The following is a 21,227-nucleotide window of genomic DNA, read 5'->3' on the forward strand; positions in this document are numbered from 1 at the left end:
GATATCTTTTTTAAGGGTGAAAAAATAAGTCAGAGGTTTATGATAAGGACAAAAGTTATTCTACAAAGTTACATTCTGCACAACTAATGCATAGACTCGATTTACTTATTTCATGTCAACTCCACAATGGTATAATGAGTGAAGGTATAGCACATATATATGTGGTGCTTGACACAATTTTTCTTACACAACTATTTAAAGTAAACTGTAATCTTTGGTGTGGTCTGCTATTCTTTGCAGTGTTAAAAAAGCACTAAAGGCAAGACATCAAAGAATAGGGAAACACCACTGTAATGTAAGAGACATTGGGATTAGATGATGAGAGTGGATGTATATGCAAATACACCCATACAAGCACACAAACCCCAGGTCACAGTGTATCCATGTGTCCCTTAATGTCTGTATAGAAAATTGCTAAAACCCTTGATTGAGAAATATAGCATTTAAAAGAGGAAGAAATGTGTCCATGTGACTTAGTAAGACACAGACAAAAAAATAAGAAAAGAGAAGTGACACAGGAAGTTGAGTGGCTTGTGGTAAACAGCACATTGCAGTAGCAGTAAGGATGCTTAGTGCTGTGATGCAAAGAAGGCCTTGAACCTTCACAGAACGTATCAGTGTTCGGTAAGTTCCTGTATAGGAAACCCTTTTCTTCCATTTTTTGAGGAAATGCTATGATATTATGAACATTTTTAATTATTTATTTGCTGTAAAATCTTTGTTCTATATGATCTATAAATTTGGGGGGCATCTAATTATGAGTGGTGCAAAGGTCATTGCATGTTTAAGTGTAAATGATGTGTTTATGTAAGTATGTAAATGACTGTATCTGAAAGTTTTGGACACGTACTTTGTGTTATGCTATGTTACACCTGTTCTGGTGGGTTTTTTTTTTTATATAGGCTGCATACAAGGTCTTGCTAACCTCGTTTCACTTCCTTTTTTTAGACACTCAGTTCTATGAAAGTGTTTTCAGTGTGATCCCAGAACGACATTTAAACGTTCTTTTGCCTGAAGTGAATACAGTGACAAGCGATTGTTATTTTAACTTCACAAACATGGGGTAAGATTGTTTTCTGTTAATTCTTTTGTTCATTTTAAAATTATAAGGTATTTTTATCAGCGAAGCTTTAAAAAGAATTGGCATAAATTAATGTAATATTATTGAACTTTGCATTGTAAATACAGATTATTTACTATATACTGATCATAATCTATATGTGAATGCCAACTGCTCAATGCTGCTTAACTGTTGTATAGATTATATAGGACTGACTAAAAATACAATTATTTAGAAAAACATTTTTTTGACAATGTTAAATGAGGTTCTTTGTACGCTTGGTTGGTTAAGTGTGTACTTGTATGCATAGTTTGAGAACATGCAGAGTATTTTTAGATGCCACTGTCTAATTGATCCTTGCTTATGAAATAAGTAAATCGAGTCTATGCATTAGTTGTGCAAGGATCCTTGCTTATCCCTTACTTATAGCTAAGCAGGGCAGATGTTACGGAGAGCTTTTGTTTTTTTGTCTTTTGGATCATTTAGAAAGGTTCTGCAATTTGACATCATTATATATTCACCCCCTTTAAGTTTTTTTGCATACATCTTTGGTCTTGTTTTTTATTTTTTGATCAAATATTCTGGTTAAATTTAGCCAAGAGAACCTCCTAATATTTTCCTTCCAAAAACTCCACATGCTTACCTTTGTGGACTGAACATTTATCATTGAACAGTAAATATTGTGTGAGGTCAGCATAAACATGGACCAAACTGTCTTTAAAATGTAAGAAAGGATAACATTTTGAATATGTAATGTGTTTTAGTTATAGAAAATATAGTAAATGTTTGACTTCTGGTAAAGATCAGATACATGCCGATCTTTTTTCCCATGTTCTGTAAAGGTTTTCAGGTCAAAGCCCCAAGTGCAGAGTATTGCATTTTTGTTTAGCCCATGAAACCATTAATACTTACTTACTTTGTCATGCCTGTCAGATAAGACTGGTGAACAACAAAAATTGGGTGTGTGAACAATTTTTGGAGTACAAGAATGAAAGAAATCCAAATGTATTCAGTTTAAAAGCTTTCTTTTAGAAACAGCGGAGAGGAGGGAAAACTACACCGAAAACTGTCTCGCATAGGAAGCAGGAGTCAGAGAGAACCTCCAAGGCCCCCACCTCAAGTGGAAAGGCCTCCACCTGTTGCTCCACCCAGACAACCCGAACCTGCTCCAAAACCTCCTGAGGGTGCAGCAAAACCTATATGTCCTGCTCCCAAAGTCTCTCCAAAGCCCTCTGATGCCTCCTTAAAGCCTAGTATTCCTCCCAAGCCTCAAATACAGGTGTTCAGTAGCACAGAGCATGGAAATGCCATACTTAAGGTAAAGAATATTACTAATTCTGATTTAATTAAAATTTGTGTTGCCCTATTTTTATTAGGATAGAATAAAACAGTATGCTAATAATCTTGTACCAACCTTGAGTGTAATGTTTTGTCAGGGTCTGTATCATTTTCGCTGTGATGAAACCTTGTGTGATGTCACTCTGATGCCTGGCGATAGCACTGAAACCTTTCCAGTTCACAGAGTGATCATGGCTTCAGCCAGCGACTACTTTAAAGCCATGTTTACAGGTGAATCCTGATTATATTAAATAAACTTATGTATGTCCTTAGTGCTCAAATAAATTATTTAGATTATACATTTTCTAACACAAACTTTAATGAATGGCTCCCTATCTGGCAGGTGGAATGAAAGAACAGGAGCTGACTGAAATTAAACTACATGGAGTGAGCAGCACAGGCCTGAAGAACATTATTGAGTTTATTTATACCTCTCAGCTAAGTCTGAACTTAAGCACCCTCCAAGACACTCTGGAGGCTGCCAGTTTCCTCCAGGTGCTTCCAGTTCTCAACTTCTGCAATCAGCTACTTAGCAGTGAGGTATGTGACTTTCATATTTTTCAGAATTCTGAAATTGCTCGATCAAAATCTGATATTGTTTTGAAAGTATGTATCCCCCCCACCCCCCTATATGTCAGGTCACCATAGAAAACTGTACAGAGGTTGAACGCATTGCTAACGATCTTCTTCTGGAGGACGTCCAGACCCACATACACAACTTTGTCTGTCAGAACTTCTCAGCTCTAGTGCAGAGTGGTCATTTTCTGCAGCTTTCTGAGGCCAGTATTGCACATGCCCTTTCAAGTGATTCATTGAAGGGATTCTCCGAGATGGAACTCTATCGCACTGCCCGTGCTTGGCTAGCACATAAATCTAGTGAACGCCGGCCTGCAGCCTACACCTTGATGCGCCACATTCGCTTTCCTCTAATGAGCCCTGCTGAACTCCTACAGATATCTCAGGAGGACCAGGTTGGGGAGGGAAGCATAGAGGAAAAGGAAGGCAAGGAGCCATTCATGCGTTCTGACACAGCTTGCGTAAACCTACTCTTGGAGGCTAGCAACTACCAGATGTTGCCGTTCCTTCAGCCATTGCTCCAGACAGAGAGGACGCGCATTCGTTCAGATACAACACACTTACTGGCTCTGGGTGGGGTAATGAGGCAACAGCTAGTTGTGAGCAGGGAGCTTAGGCTGTATGATGAGGAAGCTGGAGGCATCTGGAGAGCCCTCCAGCCAATGGAAATGCCTCGCTACCAGCATGGTGTGGCTCTTTTAGGGGGCTTCCTGTACATTGTAGGAGGGCAGAGCACTTATGACACAAAGGGTAAGACCGCAGTGGACAGTGCATACAGGTACGACCCTCGTTTTGATCGCTGGCTGCAGGTGGCTTCTCTGAATGAGAAGCGGACATTCTTCCATCTGAGTGCTCTGAAGGGGAAGCTCTATGCTGCTGGGGGGAGAAATGCCACTGGTGAGATTGGTAAGTTTCAGAAATTTGGATACATCTTCAAATCTGACTCTAACTAGTAGATCATTTTGTACATGATTTAAAGTTCTCCCAAGAATGCATCAAAAGCACTCCCATAGCACTCCCATTCTTGCTGTAATAAGGTTATATGCATGAAATAAATAAATGCTTAAATATCTTTGGTCAGTTGGTAGGTCAAGAATCACATTCCTCGCTCTCATAAATATATATGTTTCTATTACCCTCCATCATAGTAGTTCCTAAATAATACCTATATGGCCAAAACTATGTGGATACCTGACCATCACATCCATATGCACATTTGTCTAGAAATGTTTGTATGCTGCGGCATTATGATTTCCCTCTACTGGAACAGAAGGGGCCAAACCTCTTCCATCATGACAATGCTGATGTGCACAAATTGAGGCCCATATAGACATAGTTAGCAAGCAAGGAGCAAGGAGAAAGAGGACATCAGCTCTATACTAGTGCCATGCTTTTGAAATGGACACATATGAGTGTGATGATTAGGTGCTCATATATATATATATATATATATATATATATATATATATATATATATATATATATATATATATATATATATCTTTATTAATATATCTTTATTAATATATTAAATGCCTGAAGTAACTGAATGATAATTGAGACTTTAAGTACTTAAAACTGACGTTAATCTTGATTGACACTTTCACAATAAGTTTGTCTATTTATATACAAAAGTCTTGGGAATACGGCAAACTATAAATTTCTAGTAAATATCTTCCCCACAGACACGGTGGAGTGTTACAACCTGAGCAAGAATGAGTGGACCTTAGTTGCACCTATGAGCGAGCCTCATTATGGCCATGCTGGTACAGTACACGGAGGACTAATGTATGTGTCAGGTAAGTAACAATGGTCTATAAAAGATGACAAATTATACAACAATGTCTGGTTAAATGACAAAAAAAAATATAGTAGGGATATAAATGGAGTACTTTATGTAGCTAATTTAGACCCATAAAGTGTCATTTCTTTTCATTTAGTCTGCCTAGGCACTTTAATTAAATGTGTAACCAATGATCCCATACAGGTATTTTTACACAGGTTTATTGCTACAGTATTAACAGTACCTAGTAACTCTCACATAAAACCCTTCATACTGAGAATGAGATTGTTAAAAACATTCATTTAATAGGAATATATTGGTTACTGGATTCTTTTAAAAAATACTGACCTTTGTTCAAATGCGTGAGAGCTATGAGTAGCCTGAAAGACCGAAAGAAGTGGGTGGGGGGGTTGGTATTCAAGTGAGGTCATTTAGTTTGCACTCCTAACCACATCCTTCCTGCTGACAGTTATTACAAACTTACAAAGGCTTGACAAACCAGTGAACAAGTAAAACATCTCTTCACCGATGCAAAATCAACATAGTGTTTAACACAACAACCTTTTTGTCAATATTTATTTTCCTACATTAGGAGGAATAACGAGAGATGCTTTCCAGAAAGAGTTGTGTTGTTATAACCCAGACACAGACATGTGGAGTCGTCGTGCAGACATGATGGAACTTCGTGGACTTCACTGCATGTGCACACAAGAAGACCGACTCTACGTTATAGGTGGAAACCACTTCCGTGGAACAAATGACTATGATGATGTTCTCAGCTGTGAATACTACACTCCTGCAGTTGACCAATGGACAGTGGTGGCTCCGATGCCCCGTGGTCAGAGTGATGTTGGCGTGGCCGTGTTTAAAGGCAGAATTTATGTGGTAGGAGGCTATTCTTGGAACAGTCGTTGTATGGTCGACATTGTGCAGTGTTATGACCCTGAAAAAGATGAGTGGGAGAGGGTTTTTAATGTGCTAGAGCCTTTAGGGGGTATACGTGCTTGCACCATGACTGTACATCGTCCAAGTGGGTCTGTAGATGAAGTACAGTTACAGGAATGCCCTCTCCAAACAACAAAGAACTGAGGAACAGTGAAATTTTTTTTTGGCATGTCTAAATCATACACAAGTAAAGTATATACTATATTTGTTTTACATTTTAATGGAGAGTGGAGAATTTTGAAAAATTAGACGGGGCCTCTCTATAAACACCATATAAAATATACTTTACATTATATGGGCCTATGAAATTCCATTTAATTTGATTCATGTGGCCTTTTAAGTCTTATGGCCACTCTTGCTTTTGTACCTACTGCTGCTAAGGAGTACAGTATGCTTATAGAGTATTGAGGGACAAAAGTGGAAACTGTCTTTTTTGTTTGTGTGCATTGTGTGTATTATTCTACTCTTTTCACTCTTTGCATAGCATTAACAAAACATAAAGCCTACTTTTTATACAAGCTCAGAGTAGTTGAAAAGCATTCCAGACATACTATGATATCTGATTAAAACACATTTACCAAATGTGTATCATTCTGCTGACCACAGACTGTGGTGTAAAAACAATGGTTTTTAAACTGTTACTTTAATATGCCACTTCAGAAAAGAATTATTAGGAAAGAATGTATACAGTTCATGCTCTAGAGCTTACTTTGGTAAAATACAGAAGAGTAGAAGTTGCAATAGAATAAATAAAAAAAACCCTGGGCAATTCTGTGTTGCCAGTTCACATACCAGCATGTTTTCCAGATGTGCAGGGAAGTGCAAAGACTGGATTGTTTAAATTATTATTTTTTTAAGTTAAAAACTTGTTTAAGTATGTTTAAAGTAAATTCTCACCAGGAATAACTTATCTAAATGGTAACTATGCTGTCCATTTTGCTATACTGTATATTGTACATTTATTGTTTATATTTAGCCAATGTTAATTTTCTTTTGCTATATTTTGGACAGTTGAATGTGGCTCAAATGTGCTTTATTCTGGAGTTTTATTGCAAATAACACATGGCTTTGTGACAATATACAGAACTGGCTGAAGCAGTGATGATGTATATTGTATATTGTATGTATATTGTTTTCATTTGCTCAAATGTTTCATTAAAGCAATAGCAAAAACACTTGTTATGATGTGGAAATACACTCTGGATATCTATTGCAGCACACACAATCATGAAAACATCAGTTGGGTGAATTATTCTTTGGTCAGAATGGTCTTTATCACTTCTGTATTGTTCCAGAGATGTGTGGAAATCTATGGGAAAATGTATTGACCCCTGTTTTATTGTCTCATGGTGGCCCAGCATGTTAGACTTTTTCCCTTTTATTTGTCATACTGTTCTCTTGAAACAGACCCTAAAAGAAAAATGCAGACCTCTGACCAATATGCCCTTGACAGTTTAGTCCTCGTAGAGTGCTTTTCTTCCAGTACTCTTATCTCTAAAGTGGCATTGGATTTGTCCTTGGCAGATAGCTTAAAAACATGCCTCCCTTTTTATCGCTCTGCCTTCAGACATCAGCGGTTCTCATCACTGGGTGTCTCAGCAATCTTTTTCTCCTTGTCTCTGAAACATTCTAGGCAGCAAAACCTGTAGTTATGTCTTTTACTGGCGATGTGTGTGTGGTAACAGGGGCATGTGGCTTTCTTGGAGGAAAGCTAGTTAAGCTTTTACTAGAGGAGGAGAATCTGGCAGAGATTCGACTGTTAGACCTATGTATTCGACCTGAACTCATACAGTCACTAGAAGGTAAATGTGCATCCTTATATTTCTTTTAAGAATTTCTTCTTAATTCTCTATGGAACTTTGAAATGTTTCGCTTTTGTATTGATTTATATATATATATATATATATATATATATATATATATATATATATATATATATATATATATATATAAAATACATTCTTAGAAGTAATATGTAAAAATGCTAATTATTGCTTGCATTAATATAATAAAATTTACATAAAGATCAATCACGTGTTCCTGTAAAGTAAATGTTTGGCTTTGAATAAAATGTTCAGAGAACAAGCAATAAGTTGTAACGTTCAATGGTTGTGGCTGTTAGAATGCCAGGGTGAAACAAAACTGAGTACATTTGAAGGCGACATCAGGGACAGTGACCTACTGAAGAAAGTATGTAAAGGAGCATCTATCATTTTCCACACTGCCTCTCTCATCGATGTCACTGGAGCTAAGAGCTACAGTGAACTGCACGGAATAAATGTCAAAGGTGAGGAGTTATTACGCCGATTTGTTTTCTTTACCCAGCGTTTATTCATAAGCATATTATAAACATAAACTGAACAACATATGCTTATGGACAATTTTATACCTTTAATATGTTGTAATTAACAAAAATCATATTGAATGATGTTTGAATTCTAATGATGGAAAGCTACAAGTAACTTATACACGAGATAGAGAAAGCCTGTAATGATTAGAGATAAAGCCAACTAATATATAAATGCATTATTCAGGATAGATCTACAATTTAAATCCTAAATAACTATGAGCTCGATCTGATAGTTACTCTGAATGAATGCTCAAACTGTAGACAGGCCACCAGTTATGAATTTGAGTGTTGCTGCTGTGGTTGAGGAACTGTTGTTTTTTTGATTAATCTGTATGTCCATCAGTCAAATAGATATTCTTGTTAGGTCAATATATCAAAAAGTGATCAATTGTTTGTAGAATATATAAGGAATTAACATTTTATCCAGCAAATGAACTGATTAGAGTTTGTAGGTTTTGAAATTATTTATATACACAGCAAAGTCAGTACTTCAGTACTTCTAGTTCTGTACGATTTTAATTTTAGACCTTTTAGCCATACAACTCAGCAAAAAAAACTATATTTGTTGGTAGCAGTGACATCAGGTTCTACTTTTGTACTTGTTTTTTTCCACTGAGGAAGTTAGAAAAAAGGTTTACATTTTTTTTTACCTCTTGCTTAAATCTGAATAGAGATAAAAGAAAATGTAATTATAAAAATATTTGAAGCAGATTCAGAAAATGATACCTCTGTTTTTCACCTCTAATACAGAGGCAACCGAGTTTTAAGTGTCTGAATGCAAATACATCATTTTCTTTTGTTTTAGGTACCAAATTGCTTCTCGAGGCATGTATCCAGGAGAATGTTGCTTCATTTATATACACTAGTAGCATTGAGGTTGCTGGTCCAAATCATCGTGGTGACCCAGTCATCAATGGCAATGAGGACACTGTGTACAACTCTTACTTAAAGTTTCCCTACAGCCAGACCAAAAAAGAAGCTGAGCAGCTTTGTCTTAATGCCCAGGATGAAATACTTCAAAATGGGGGCCGGCTGGCTACCTGTGTTCTCAGGCCAATGTATATATATGGAGAGGGCTGCCGTTTTACTTTAGGCCATATGAGGGATGGAATTCAGAATGGCGATGTGTTACTGAGGACTTCACGACGTGAAGCTGTAGTCAATCCTGTTTATGTGGGAAACGCAACTCTTGCACATCTGCAGGCTGCACGAGCACTGAGAGATCCAGAGAAGAGAGCTGTGGTTGGGGGAAACTTTTACTACATCTCAGATGACACTCCACCTGTCAGCTATTCTGACTTCAACCATGCTGTCCTGTTACCACTTGGCTTCAGCATACAGGAGAGACTCCTTCTACCTTTCTCCATTCTGTACCTCCTCTGCTTCCTCATGGAGGTGGTCCAACTTGTGCTCCGTCCCTTTCTTCGCTTCGCTCCACCACTGAATAGGCAGCTCCTGATAATGCTAAACACACCTTTCACCTTCTCTTATCAAAAGGCCCACCGAGATCTGGGATACACTCCTCGTTATAACTGGGCAGAGGCACGTAAACGTACTACTGATTGGTTAGCATCTGTCTTACCCGGAGAAAGACAAAAAATCAATATGAAATAAAAATTCATAATTGAGTTCGGTAATTATCTACTTTTTGTTTTGATAGAATAAAATAGAATTTGACTGCTTTATATCTCATTCCTGTTTAGAAGATACCTGCAGAAACTTAATAAAAAATAAATAAAGAAAGAATTATTCAAATCATATCAAGAAACCAAAGAAACAAAATTAAGATTTTTTTTTTTTTTTTACCATGATTGTTTTATTTTGATCCAAAATGTGGACTATGTAAAATGTGTAATCAGTTTTGTTATTTGAATGATTTACCTTTATTTGACATAATGTAATCAGTGCAAAAATGCAATCAATAAAGATAAACACTGTATTTACTGTCTATGCACTTTTTAAGTTCTGGGTTAAGTATATCTACACGATTTGCTGCATTTTAATTGGAATCATTAACAGTAAATACACCAAAAAATAGATTAAATCAAGAGTTTAAGCCATTGTCCCACAGCTCTTCAATCCCATAGTAAAAATAAATTTCAGATGTTTGAAATGAGCAGTGCCAAAGTGCAGAGTCCAGCGGCACAACACAAACAAGCATTAAAGCCTAGTGAGGTCATGGAACCAGCTGCACCACAATGAACACAAGACATTTGTTTCACATTACTTGAGTTGGGTTTTTTTAATCATCTGAAACTTTGCTGCCTCTGACTCACAGGATTGTTCTCACACAAACCTAACTGTTGCTGCAAATCAGAAAAACTGGATAATCTCTCATCTCATATTATTTAATATTTTAAAGAAATTATTAATTTTCAATGGATTTTTTTAGGATTTCAAGCCTTACAGGAGTGCTGGCTACAGAATAAGAAGAACAGACCAGGTTTTTATCGGATTTATGAAGACAAATGCATACTCGACATACAAAAAATCGAGAAACCACATCATCATAAAAACAGTATAAAATCTTTGCCTCATCCTTTTGGCAGATCTTAGTTTTGTGAAATATGACCTTCAATCGGATAAACCTTATCGTGCAAATAACCTTATTGTGCCTTCTGTCACTCTGCGCGACATCAGTGGTAGGTAAGTGTGCTGATGTTTAATAACATACTATAAACTATACTTTTACCCATCTGATATACACTTAAACATAAAATATAAACTGCTTGTATTTGACACACAAATCATGTAAAAGTATCACCTAAATTACTGTTAATATTATTACATTTTATTATGTTTAATGTTGGTTTAAGATTATTATTTTGCTAAAACCCTCTCTTCTGGATTATTTTATTTGAGTTTAATAATTTTAAAGCATATTATTCAGTAATTACAATTTAGTAGCTATGCTTCTACTAACAGGAGATTTACAAGAGATATCATATAAGGTGGTATAAAAAAGATTCTAAACTAGTTCTGTTTACAAGAAATAACTTTATTTATCTATGTTTGCACACTATCACCTTCAAAATAGTCCCCTTGCATAGAAATACAGCATTCCCGGCATTCCTGCTACTCCTGGAATGTGTCCTGGAATTTTTCTTTTCGAAGCATGTTAAGCACCTTCTGCTATTCGCACTTGATCTCCCCAATTGTGTCAAAACAGCAAACTTTGACCTGGATTTTTATCTTCGGGGAAAGGGCGAAGTCCGCAGGAGCCAAATCTGGCTAGTAGAGTGGCTGCAGAAATGAGATCATGTTATTTCTGCCAACAAACTCATGTGTGAGGAGAGCTCAGTGACAGGATGCGCCTGTGGTCAGAAAAGCAGACGTGGTAAGGCATGTAGTGAGAATAGCACCGGCCACACAGCTTCCGTTCACAGAACAATGTCTTCTGGCAAACTGAATTATGAAGGTTTGGTGCTCCCTGTGACTGTGCATCCATCCTTGTGCTGCCATCTGTTCAAGTGTAACGAAAACGTCTTTTAAATCAAGTCAAGGTCAAGTCAAGTCAAGCCAAGTCAAGTTTATTTGTATAGCGGTTTTCACAACAGATATTGTCTCAAAGCAGCTTTACAGAAATCAACAGTCAAGGTGAATGGTGTGTATTTATCCCTGATGAGCAAGCCGTGGCGACTGTGGCAAGGAAAAACTCCCTTAGATGTTATGAGAAAGAAACCTTGAGAGAAACCAGACTCAATAGGGGAACCCATCCTCATTTGGGTGACATCAAGTGTGTGATCATAAATCTTTCAACAATACAGAACACTGGAGAGAGAACTAACATGATCACTGGAGTATAAGATTATAAGTAATGTTCTTTCTACAGGAACTGTAATAGGAACTATTAGAAGTCCAGAGTTTTGAGATCTAAGGGAGCGTGACAGATTGTAGTGTGTTAAAAGACTGGATAGATACATGGGAGCTAAACCATTTAGTGTTTTTTAAGTAAGAAGTAGTAGTTTGTAGTCGATTCGAAACTTAACAGGTAGCCAGTGTAGGGACGATAAGATTGGGGTTATATGATCATATTTCCTCGACCTTGTGAGAACTCTGGCTGCCGCATTCTCAACTAACATTTTATACCACCTTGTATATAATAATTCTGGTAATAAGTCTGAAAAAACAACTGTGGTGGTTTTTGGGAAGACATCTCTTCACCTGTGTCAGTTCATAGTGTGTTGTACACTAATTCTGAGGGCTATAACTAAAAATGAAACTCCAGTACTGTATAAAATGTACCTTCAAAGTGCTGTTCTCACCCAATCCCTTTGTCTCTCTATGATCACAGTTAGTGATGAAGAACCCAACGCAAACTGTGCAGACTTCAACAACACAACATGGCAAAAATACAGACGAACGAAAGGTGTACATGTTCAGTACCTGCTGCTAACACGGAAGAATGCAGACTGCGCTAGTCTTTTCACCCAACACTGTCTCAGCCATACACAGAAACATACTTCACACTTTAACAGTACACTTCCCACTAAAGTCATTATTCATGGCTATAGGTAGGGAATATTTTGCACTCCGAGAATAACTTGTATTCCTTTGTACCCTTTGTTTCACCGAGATCAATTTCTAAATCTTGTCCCAATATAATGCCATCTCGTTTAGTGCCTTAGGCAGGAAGCCCTCCTGGGTGAGTGGACTAGCCCAGGCTTTGTTAGAGAAGGAGGATGCCAATATCCTGGTGGTAGACTGGCTATGTGGAGCCTCTTATGCCTACAACCAGGTTGTGGATAATTACAAGGAGGTGGCTGTGCAGATATCAGTTCTTATAAATCAGCTTAAGGTTAGTATGTTATATTTTTATCTTATTTCTTCAAGCATATACAAGACACAATCAGTTATCACTGCGTGTTAATTTAGATACTTAACAGTGCTTTTTGTGCTGCTAATGTAGACCAGTGGTATCAATCTGGAATCATTCCATCTCATTGGCATAAGCGTGGGAGCACATGTAGCAGGATTTGTGGGAACTTTATTTGGAGGCAAACTGGGCCGAATTACAGGTGAGTCATTTGTACATGGTAAGCTAATATTTGCTAAAGCCTACTTTATCAGACTAAAAACTAAGCAAGGTGCAGATTTTTTAACTCTAAAGTGTTATTTGTTGATGTCTTACATTTTCTTTGCGTGGTTTCCTAGTAAGCATTACAATAATAATACAATAATAATTGGTTAGAACTAATTTTTTTTTTTATTCTTGAACAATATTTAACACTGTATTCTGTCTTAAACATTCAATTTTGTGGTTATTTTACTATTATGCTAAATTTGGTACAATTTTCCTCTCTCTCTTTTTTTTTTCTACAGGACTGGACCCAGCAGGGCCCATGTTTAAAAAAGCTGACCCATTTGACCGCCTGGATCCCTCAGATGCAATGTTTGTTGAGGCTATACACACCGACTCTGACTGTAAGAATAAAATCTCACAAATCTTTAAGTCTGTTGTAAAATGGGAATAATAACACAAGTGCCTTATATCTTCTGTTATTTTAGCTGCATAATAAACTGCTGCTTTTCATGCTCCTGATTTTTACCAATACTATCAGTTCAATTCCCAATAATTTCAATTTCATTTGGCAGATTTTGGCATTTCTATTCCTGTTGGACATGTGGATTTTTTTGTAAATGGTGGACTGGACCAAACTGGTTGTGTACGGTCAAGTTTTGCATCAGGTAATTGATCAAAAAGCTCTGCCTTGCTCTGTGACAACAACAAGGATAAAAAAATATATCTTGCTTTATGTACATTGTCTTGCAGTCGTGTTTGCAATTTGTGTTTACAAACCAGCAAATCAAGATTGTGTCTTAACAGTTTAGTAAGTAATTATTGAAAACTTTGAAAACTTTGTAGCTGATTATGAAGTTAAAAACAGTAGCTGAGAATTCTGGTTTGTTGTCAGTTTTTATTTATTTTCCAGTATATGGCTATGTAATCTGTGACCATATGAGGGCGCTGCATGTGTACATGAGTGCACTAAATGGCTCATGTGAGCTCACTGGATTCCCTTGTTCCAGTTATGAAGACTTCCTGGCCGGGCAATGTACAAGCTGTGATGGTCCCTTTAACAACGTTTGCCCTCAGATAGGTAAAGTAAGCTTTCTGTCCACTGATCCTATAATATAATATACAGTCTCTGTAGTGTTTATTATAAAAGCTTGATAATTTTATGCTTTTTGTCATATGAAAAAATATTAAGTTTTATTTAAAACCAGAATATAGGAAAAATACCACCTTCATTTTTTTTTATCACATACATAAACATTTATTAAGACTTAATAATAAGCAACATTAGTGACAAATTGATTTCTCAAAATTTGTGTGAATTTTCTCCATGTGGAAAGTAATCTGTATGGGATTCCACTCTGTTCTCAAGTTTTTATTCATCTTCCAGAAACATGCCGATAGATAAATTCACCTAGGTGTAAAAGAGTGTGAATATGCGTGTGCATGATACCATGCAATGGACTTCAACATTCCTTCCACATGTAACTTAAGTCCTGATGAAAAGCATTTGTGCCTTATGGAATGCTGGTTTTAGGCCAATATGTCATTATTCATCCACTGAGTAGCCTAATGAACATCCTACAAATGAAAATAGGAAAATAAATAGATAATGTATTCAAATCTGTTTAAATCATTATTGCTATGATTTCAAACCAAAACACTATGTTCTCTGTTGGTGGTTAACAGAACCATAGTAGCAAATGTTAGTATTTCCTGGATTTAAGTTTAAGGTTATAAAGGCTTATAGCATTTGTATATTGGTGTAAAATTGTTTTATGTCTAGTGTCTTTTTCAAAGACAGTTAAATAAACTCCTTGTGAACTCCCATCCTGTTCGTGTGTGTGTGTGTGTGTGTGTGTGTGTGTGTGTGTGTGTGTGTGTGTGTGTGTGTGTGTGTTTTAGGCTTGCTGAAGAACAGTGGGATAACAGAATCATCATTACCCATCCATGAAAAAGTCTACCTATTGACTACGTCTGGAGTCCCCTTTTGCGGTGGGCGTGTTTTTGCTTACATAATCATCATGTTTCAGCTGAGATTTAAAAGTGTGAATAAGATTGGAAAAGTATGTGGCCACTGATTAAAAAGAACCTTTTAGACTAACATGGTTAGAACTCACAAATGAAAACACATACTTGCATCAGAAATCCGGATTCCTGTTGATTTCATCTGTGCTTTGTATTTCTTTATAGTTAATCACATAATGATTGAGCTGAAAGTGTCCCCACTGTCAAAGAGTGCAGTGGTGCAGGTCACTCTGGTCACTATGCAAAACATCAAGACAAAGAAGGAGTTCCAGCTGTATGTATAACATCTTTCCAGTTTATCCACTACTAACTGCAACTTTGGGGATGTAATTTTAAATCATGTTACTGGTATATATAAAGAGTGTGATGCTGTTTAAACAAAATAATACAATTTGTTTTGTATATTTAGATTTTTCTTCTAATATATATATATTGCAGACAGACCTACAAAGCCATTTATAAAACCGTGGTAGGACACCCAGAGCATCTATGCAAGATTGAGTCCATCCATTTAAAGAATATTGGAGCATTTTTATACCGACAAGGAAACATTCACTTTGAATACATCTGTATCTCTAAAATCCCCAAGACGAGGTAAAATCAACAAAGATGTCCACAAAGTATAAAACATAACTCTTTGGCAGTGCATAATGTGAATGCGAGGGTGTGTCTGTGATTTTTCTGTCATTAGAACGATGGATACATTGTGTGTGGAGAACATAAAGATTGGCAGGAGTGCACCCTGGTCACATGACTTTATCCAGGCATGCTGAATGCCACAGGGGACAGAGGAACCCAATGGAATGGAAACATTTGGAAGATGCATCTTATAAATCCACCAATTAACAAAGCACACACATAAGAACTGCATATGTAAAGATATCATCATTTAATAGTGTTTCATTAATAAGCAAATATAAATCATGGATAGTGTAAAAAATACCATTTATGTATTATTATTAGTATAATAATATATAATATTAATAATGTATAATAATAATGTATTATTCAGTATTCAAGATGTTCAGTCAGATATTACAGAGCAATTATACAGTTATACTTTTTAGCACTGTTTAATTACTGGAGTTCTGTTTGATGATATTGTTCCTCTTAATACAAAATAATGCAAAAATGTTATGCATTTCTGTTAAATTGATCATGTTGAAATCTCAAGTGCTTTATTAGCTAACATATATAAGTTCTGATATACAGTTGCTTGACGATTTGTTTATATTTAATGTATAGATTATTTGTTAATAACAATGATCAGGCATATTTATGTTTAACATTTGGTAATTAAAATGTAGTTTAAAGCTTATTCTACTGAAGGCACATTGCAGACTGGGATTAATATCAGCTATGAACTGATTTTTCACTGAGGTTTTATTATGGATAAAATTGGCCCCATGAAAATACATTCATTCTGTATAGTGAATTAAAGACTTACATAAAGTAGTATTTGCCGGTTGAGTGTTTTCCCTGTACTTGTTATTTATCCTTTGTGTTAAAAAATAAAAGGCAAAAACACATATGCTAGGAAATGAAGGAAAAAGTGAAGTGGAACATTTACTTATATTCAGATCCACAAAAATACTGAGACATTAAAGCAATATTAAAGCAAAAACATAAATGGTATTAACAAGTTGATAAAGGCCAGTGGAAGGAAAATGTATTTCTATAGTAGTATTGTATAATCCTTTCTAAAACCTCTTTAAGATTTACAGTATATCTCTGTACTATAGAAATACAACCTACAACAGCAAAGGAAATGAGAAGCATGCAGTGAACTTGCTGAGACCCTGGTTTCACTCTTGGCTTTGTTTATGGATTAGATTATTTTTAGAGCCTCGGGGTATCCGTGGGAGCCAGTGGAGCACGTCCTCTTTGATATCGAAACCTTCCAGGAGTATCACTATCTGTCGAATATATGATGAAAATTAACAAGTGGTCATTTGCATTTTGGTCATTTACCATTAAAGTAGACCCTCTATATTAAAATATGTTTTGAATCTATCCTGAATAACTACAAGTCGCTTTTCAAAGTATGGTGTCACCTATCTGTCCACACAGCCCAAGTCATACCTTTCATTCCTCCAAAGGCCTTGTGCACAAGGTCAGCATTTCAATGACAGTGAAGCTTATCTACTTCCATCAGCTGTCATGCATGCCATCCAATACCACCCTTTCTACCCCCTTGTGAAATGCAATATCACCCACAGATGGTGCAAGCATGTATTTCAAAAGAAGCAAGAGGTGGATTAAAAGAGTCTACTGTTTTGGCTGGTTGATCATGAATTTCCAGCCTTTAAACAAATATGCAGGGCGATGAGACAGTTGTCAAAGGAAAATATTGAGTAACTCCTTTTCACTAATTATATTTAAACTTTTCATGTATAGGAAAATGTGTAATGTATTCATTTTAGTACATGTGAGGCAAGGAAAGAGCCCAATGACTTCTCCTTCCTCTGACTCACAGCAGTCCATGTAGACATAAACACACAGATACATTCAAAGAAACAGTAATTTACTGCACAAACTTGCAAAATTTCAGCTCAGTTTTGCCACACAGAATACATCTATTTGAACCTCTTTCATGCATTCAGTATCACTCGTGAAAGAGTTAAATGTCAAATGCACATTCACTTTAAAACACATTCCACTTCTGCATTCTCTTAAGTTAGTCAAGTGCTTGATGCCAGATGAGTGCAACCATGCCACTTCAAAACACACTTTGCAAAGCACACGTTGCTCCCCACACCTAACCTATTTGTGTGTACTTACATGTAACTTAAGAAGTGGCCCTGTGTGTTAGCTTCAGCACACTATTTTTTTTACTTCAAATAATCCCTTTCACTCCCATAGTCCACTAGAGAGCCTATCATATCAGCAAAGTCCTCGAGGACTAGGCTGGTTGAGTCCTCACCCGAGGGCATCTCAGGATCCGTGGAAGAGTGTCGCTGGGAAGGTTGACCTTTGACAAGCGAAGGTTGACCTTTGACAAGCGGGTCCTTCTTCTGTCCTTGCTGAGAGCTTGGTGCACCTACATGCTGCTTGCTAAGTGCTGCGTCTATTGGCACAGCTATCTGATTCCCTTGGCTTCCCCTGGGTGCGGAACTGCCACTGCCCCCCTCACTACTTTGTGGTGTTGGGGCAAGAACGTGGTAGAGGCTGGGCAGACGGATGTCGAGGTGTACCCCACTCTTGACAAAGAGTTTGTCATTAAGAGCGTACAGTTTGTCTGCAATGTCATTGCCAAGCATGACAGAGAAGAGTCGAGCAATGTACCGGTCTTTGGACAGAAGAAGATAAAGACGACGGCGGCGCCAGGAGATGTAGTGGCAATCCGTCTCTGCTGTTAGTGTCACCTAAGAATGGGGGAAATCAGAGTGTTCAAGAGATGCCAGTTAAATGTTGGATGTGAATTCAAGATATTGGTTATTCTAAAGGCAAAAAGAGGTTGCATTACACCATATTAAGTTTAAGAGACTCTAAAAGCATTTGTTATGGCACCTGGAAATTGCCATTCTCTGTTGGTCTGAGGGATTCCCATTCTGGAGAATCCAGGAATTGGTGGGGGAATATGTAATGAAGAAACTGACCCTCTAAAGACACACGAATCCTATGAATTATAGAAAAAGAGAACACAGAAAAAGTTTAAAAAATCTTACTTGACAAAAATAAAAAAATGTTGTAAATGTTGTGTTAAAATGAATATGCCTAAAAAAATAAATACTCAGTGATTGAACTAAACACAATGATTAGTCAAATATACAAGTGAGTTTATCCTCTTTACAAAATAGTGTAATTTAAGATCAAGACAATGGTTCTTATTCATTAAAGCTGTATACAGTAATTTATCCATTTCATCTTAGACTTCGATATATCATTTAATAATTAAACTAAATGCTTGATTTGCAGGCAAATAATCATAATCAATATCATCAGTAATTAGAGCTATAGTAAGTACAGTCATACACTATAAGCATATTTGTATGAAACCTTGTTCAAAAATGTAGGTATAATGTCAACACATAACTTGTAAACATAAACATGTATCAGAATTTGCAGATCTGGATCAATATCAGTCATTTGTAGAGTAATAAGTGCTTTTAATCATTATCATCAACATCAACATCATCATCATAAATCAATTTCTACAATGTTTTTATAATATACAAATTTTTTATTGTATTCTATAGTTCATATAATTTCCTATTGGAGATTTTATTTCTTAAACAATTTTTTAAATAATTGTTACAGAAATATATAAAAATATAAGATACATTTCAATAAGAAGAATGCATAGCAAAAGCCAAACCTCTGGAGCTATACACTGAGAATGTGTTATATATATATATATATATATATATATATATATATATATATATATATATATATATATATATATATATATACTATATAAACCTTTTTTGCTCTCTCCATTTACTAATTTTCTTATATTGGATAAATGTAGTATATTATTGACTCACTCTCAAAACATGTGCAACAAATACATCATTTTATGCAAATTATATGATGGCTAGTTAGAGGGACCTTACATTCACACAGCTGAAGCTGCATAGATTTAATAATTTTTTTATGCACTTAAACACAGGATGTGCCTGTTTCTATGCAGATTTAAAGAATAATGGTCATTAATCAATGTGTCCATTCTAATTGTGAATGTTCTTACTAACCTTCCAGAGAGCAGAAAGGAAAGCTGGTCAATGGGTGTTTTTCCCTCTATAGCGTAAGTCTCCTCAGTCTTGAGAGTGAACACCTTGTTCTCACAAACAGCAGTGATTTCTTTGAACACCTGCACAGGTACCTCAAGTGGCAAATAGACTGCAGAGTAGAGGGCAGAAAGCTCCTCGTTAGCCAGACCATCCCGCATCAGCCGAAATATCAGGTGGCACACCTGCGCAAAGCACTGCAGCATCAGCAGGATGTTCCAGACAAAGACATCGAGGCCAAACACTGACAGCCAGCCCCATAACGCCAAACAGAGGAAAGCAGGAGCCAGGAAACTGAAGATGTACAGTGCTCCATAAGTTCCACTACCGCCCATATACCCTAAAAAAAGAATTGTGTTACCCAGATGGTAGATGGCACCCTCTGTGCTGTTGGTCCATTCTGTACATAGTGAATGACCATAGATTATTGTATTCAAGCTAAAGTTGGCGCTGGTCATGTTCTACTCGCACAGCCTCCACATGAAAGAGATTTATTTCGGGTCCAGGAGAAACCTTTAGAGGACTGTTCTTTTTTGCTTTGTCATAAATATTCTTTAGAACCTAAACCCACATATGAAGTTACAAAATGTTCCCCTGTTCCATCTTAGCGACTTCTCTATTCCATTTGTCCCTGGTAAAATCAAACATGTGGAATGTAGCTGCCTTCATTCTGTGAGCTTCTTCATCTCTCTTGCACCCCCTTCTGCCTTTAATTCCCACTGTATCACCTGCTATGTTTCGTCTCCCCGTGTCTCAACTCTCTCTTACAGTGGAGTGAGCATTGCTGGAAACACAAAGCAGGAAAGGAATGGGCTGGGGTGGGAAGTGAGACACCCCTGGAAAGGATAACCATGTTTGGAATTGAAATCTAAGGAGGAAAGAGTCAAAGACAGAAAGCAGACCGGCTACTTAACATAACACAGGGAGAGTGAGATGAGCACATGATAACAAATGAGAAAAGCAACAGCTTTTGCAGCAGGCTTGCAAGTTACACGGGCTTGCTACTTTTTTGTACAGTAAAAATATTCTCTTTAGCATAATTGGCACTCTTAAAGGAGATGTGTGCTGGGTTTTGGCTTGTAGTAATGCAGGAAATTCTTATTTGAATAGAACTAGAGGTCATGTTACATTGTTTACTGCCTCCCCTTGTTGACAGTCTGTCCTCGTAGTTCTACATATTTTAGTCTAAGAGCTACCACCAAAAGGTTGTACCATTCTGCCTCCCTATGGGGTGCAGCAGCTAGGAATAGTTTTTATTTTATGATTTCTTTTATAATAACTTAACACCCTGCAGTCTTAGTAGTAAAAAGTACTTTAGTGTTTTAGTATACTACATTTGTAAATGTCATTTCTCATATTCATTTATAATTAAATAAAAAATAAATTAATGATATTTA

At 36.6% G+C, this 21,227-nt stretch overlaps 4 protein-coding genes across 8 annotated transcripts; 3 read left to right on the forward strand and 1 right to left on the reverse strand.

Annotated features, from left to right (window-relative positions):
- The first annotated feature begins 99 nt into the window (after positions 1-99).
- Positions 100-6,877, forward strand: si:rp71-68n21.9 (kelch-like protein 9). Its single transcript, XM_046839566.1, has 8 exons — positions 100-624; positions 949-1,063; positions 2,093-2,378; positions 2,497-2,629; positions 2,742-2,938; positions 3,037-3,880; positions 4,660-4,773; positions 5,350-6,877. The coding sequence occupies exons 2-8, from the start codon at positions 1,059-1,061 to the stop codon at positions 5,844-5,846; spliced, it is 2,076 nt and encodes a 691-aa protein (XP_046695522.1). The 5' UTR covers positions 100-624; positions 949-1,058; the 3' UTR covers positions 5,847-6,877.
- A 367-nt stretch (positions 6,878-7,244) lies between these two features.
- On the forward strand, positions 7,245-9,991 carry hsd3b1 (hydroxy-delta-5-steroid dehydrogenase, 3 beta- and steroid delta-isomerase 1). Its single transcript, XM_046839628.1, has 3 exons — positions 7,245-7,504; positions 7,825-7,989; positions 8,858-9,991. Exons 1-3 carry the CDS (start codon positions 7,354-7,356, stop codon positions 9,664-9,666), a joined length of 1,125 nt encoding a protein of 374 aa, XP_046695584.1. The 5' UTR covers positions 7,245-7,353; the 3' UTR covers positions 9,667-9,991.
- Positions 9,992-10,224: 233 nt separating this feature from the next.
- pla1a (phospholipase A1 member A) lies at positions 10,225-16,552 on the forward strand. 2 transcript variants are annotated; one of them, XM_046839576.1, is made up of 12 exons: positions 10,225-10,495; positions 10,602-10,698; positions 12,347-12,566; positions 12,673-12,850; positions 12,962-13,070; positions 13,375-13,476; positions 13,648-13,740; positions 13,968-14,153; positions 14,975-15,064; positions 15,263-15,371; positions 15,536-15,691; positions 15,789-16,552. In XM_046839576.1, the coding sequence occupies exons 2-12, from the start codon at positions 10,620-10,622 to the stop codon at positions 15,868-15,870; spliced, it is 1,404 nt and encodes a 467-aa protein (XP_046695532.1). In that variant the 5' UTR covers positions 10,225-10,495; positions 10,602-10,619; the 3' UTR covers positions 15,871-16,552. The 2 variants fall into 2 exon arrangements, with proteins under 2 accessions (XP_046695532.1, XP_046695539.1); XM_046839583.1 differs by having other exon boundaries at positions 10,226-10,698; positions 13,986-14,153.
- On the reverse strand, positions 15,968-20,644 carry popdc2 (popeye domain containing 2). 4 transcript variants are annotated; one of them, XR_006924407.1, is made up of 4 exons: positions 19,795-20,644; positions 18,608-18,716; positions 17,879-18,462; positions 15,968-17,009 (listed from the first exon to the last, which is right to left on the reverse strand). XR_006924407.1 is itself a non-coding variant. In XM_046839614.1 (4 exons), exons 1-4 carry the CDS (start codon positions 20,286-20,288, stop codon positions 16,937-16,939), a joined length of 1,122 nt encoding a protein of 373 aa, XP_046695570.1. In that variant the 5' UTR covers positions 20,289-20,643; the 3' UTR covers positions 15,968-16,936. The 4 variants fall into 4 exon arrangements, 2 of the variants coding, with proteins under 2 accessions (XP_046695570.1, XP_046695554.1); XR_006924406.1 differs by having other exon boundaries at positions 15,968-17,013; XM_046839614.1 differs by having other exon boundaries at positions 15,968-17,013; positions 18,021-18,462; positions 19,795-20,643.
- Positions 20,645-21,227: the final 583 nt, after the last annotated feature.

Source organism: Silurus meridionalis, chromosome 3, assembly GCF_014805685.1.
Source record: "Silurus meridionalis isolate SWU-2019-XX chromosome 3, ASM1480568v1, whole genome shotgun sequence".
NCBI classification, from domain to species: Eukaryota; Metazoa; Chordata; class Actinopteri; order Siluriformes; family Siluridae; genus Silurus; species Silurus meridionalis.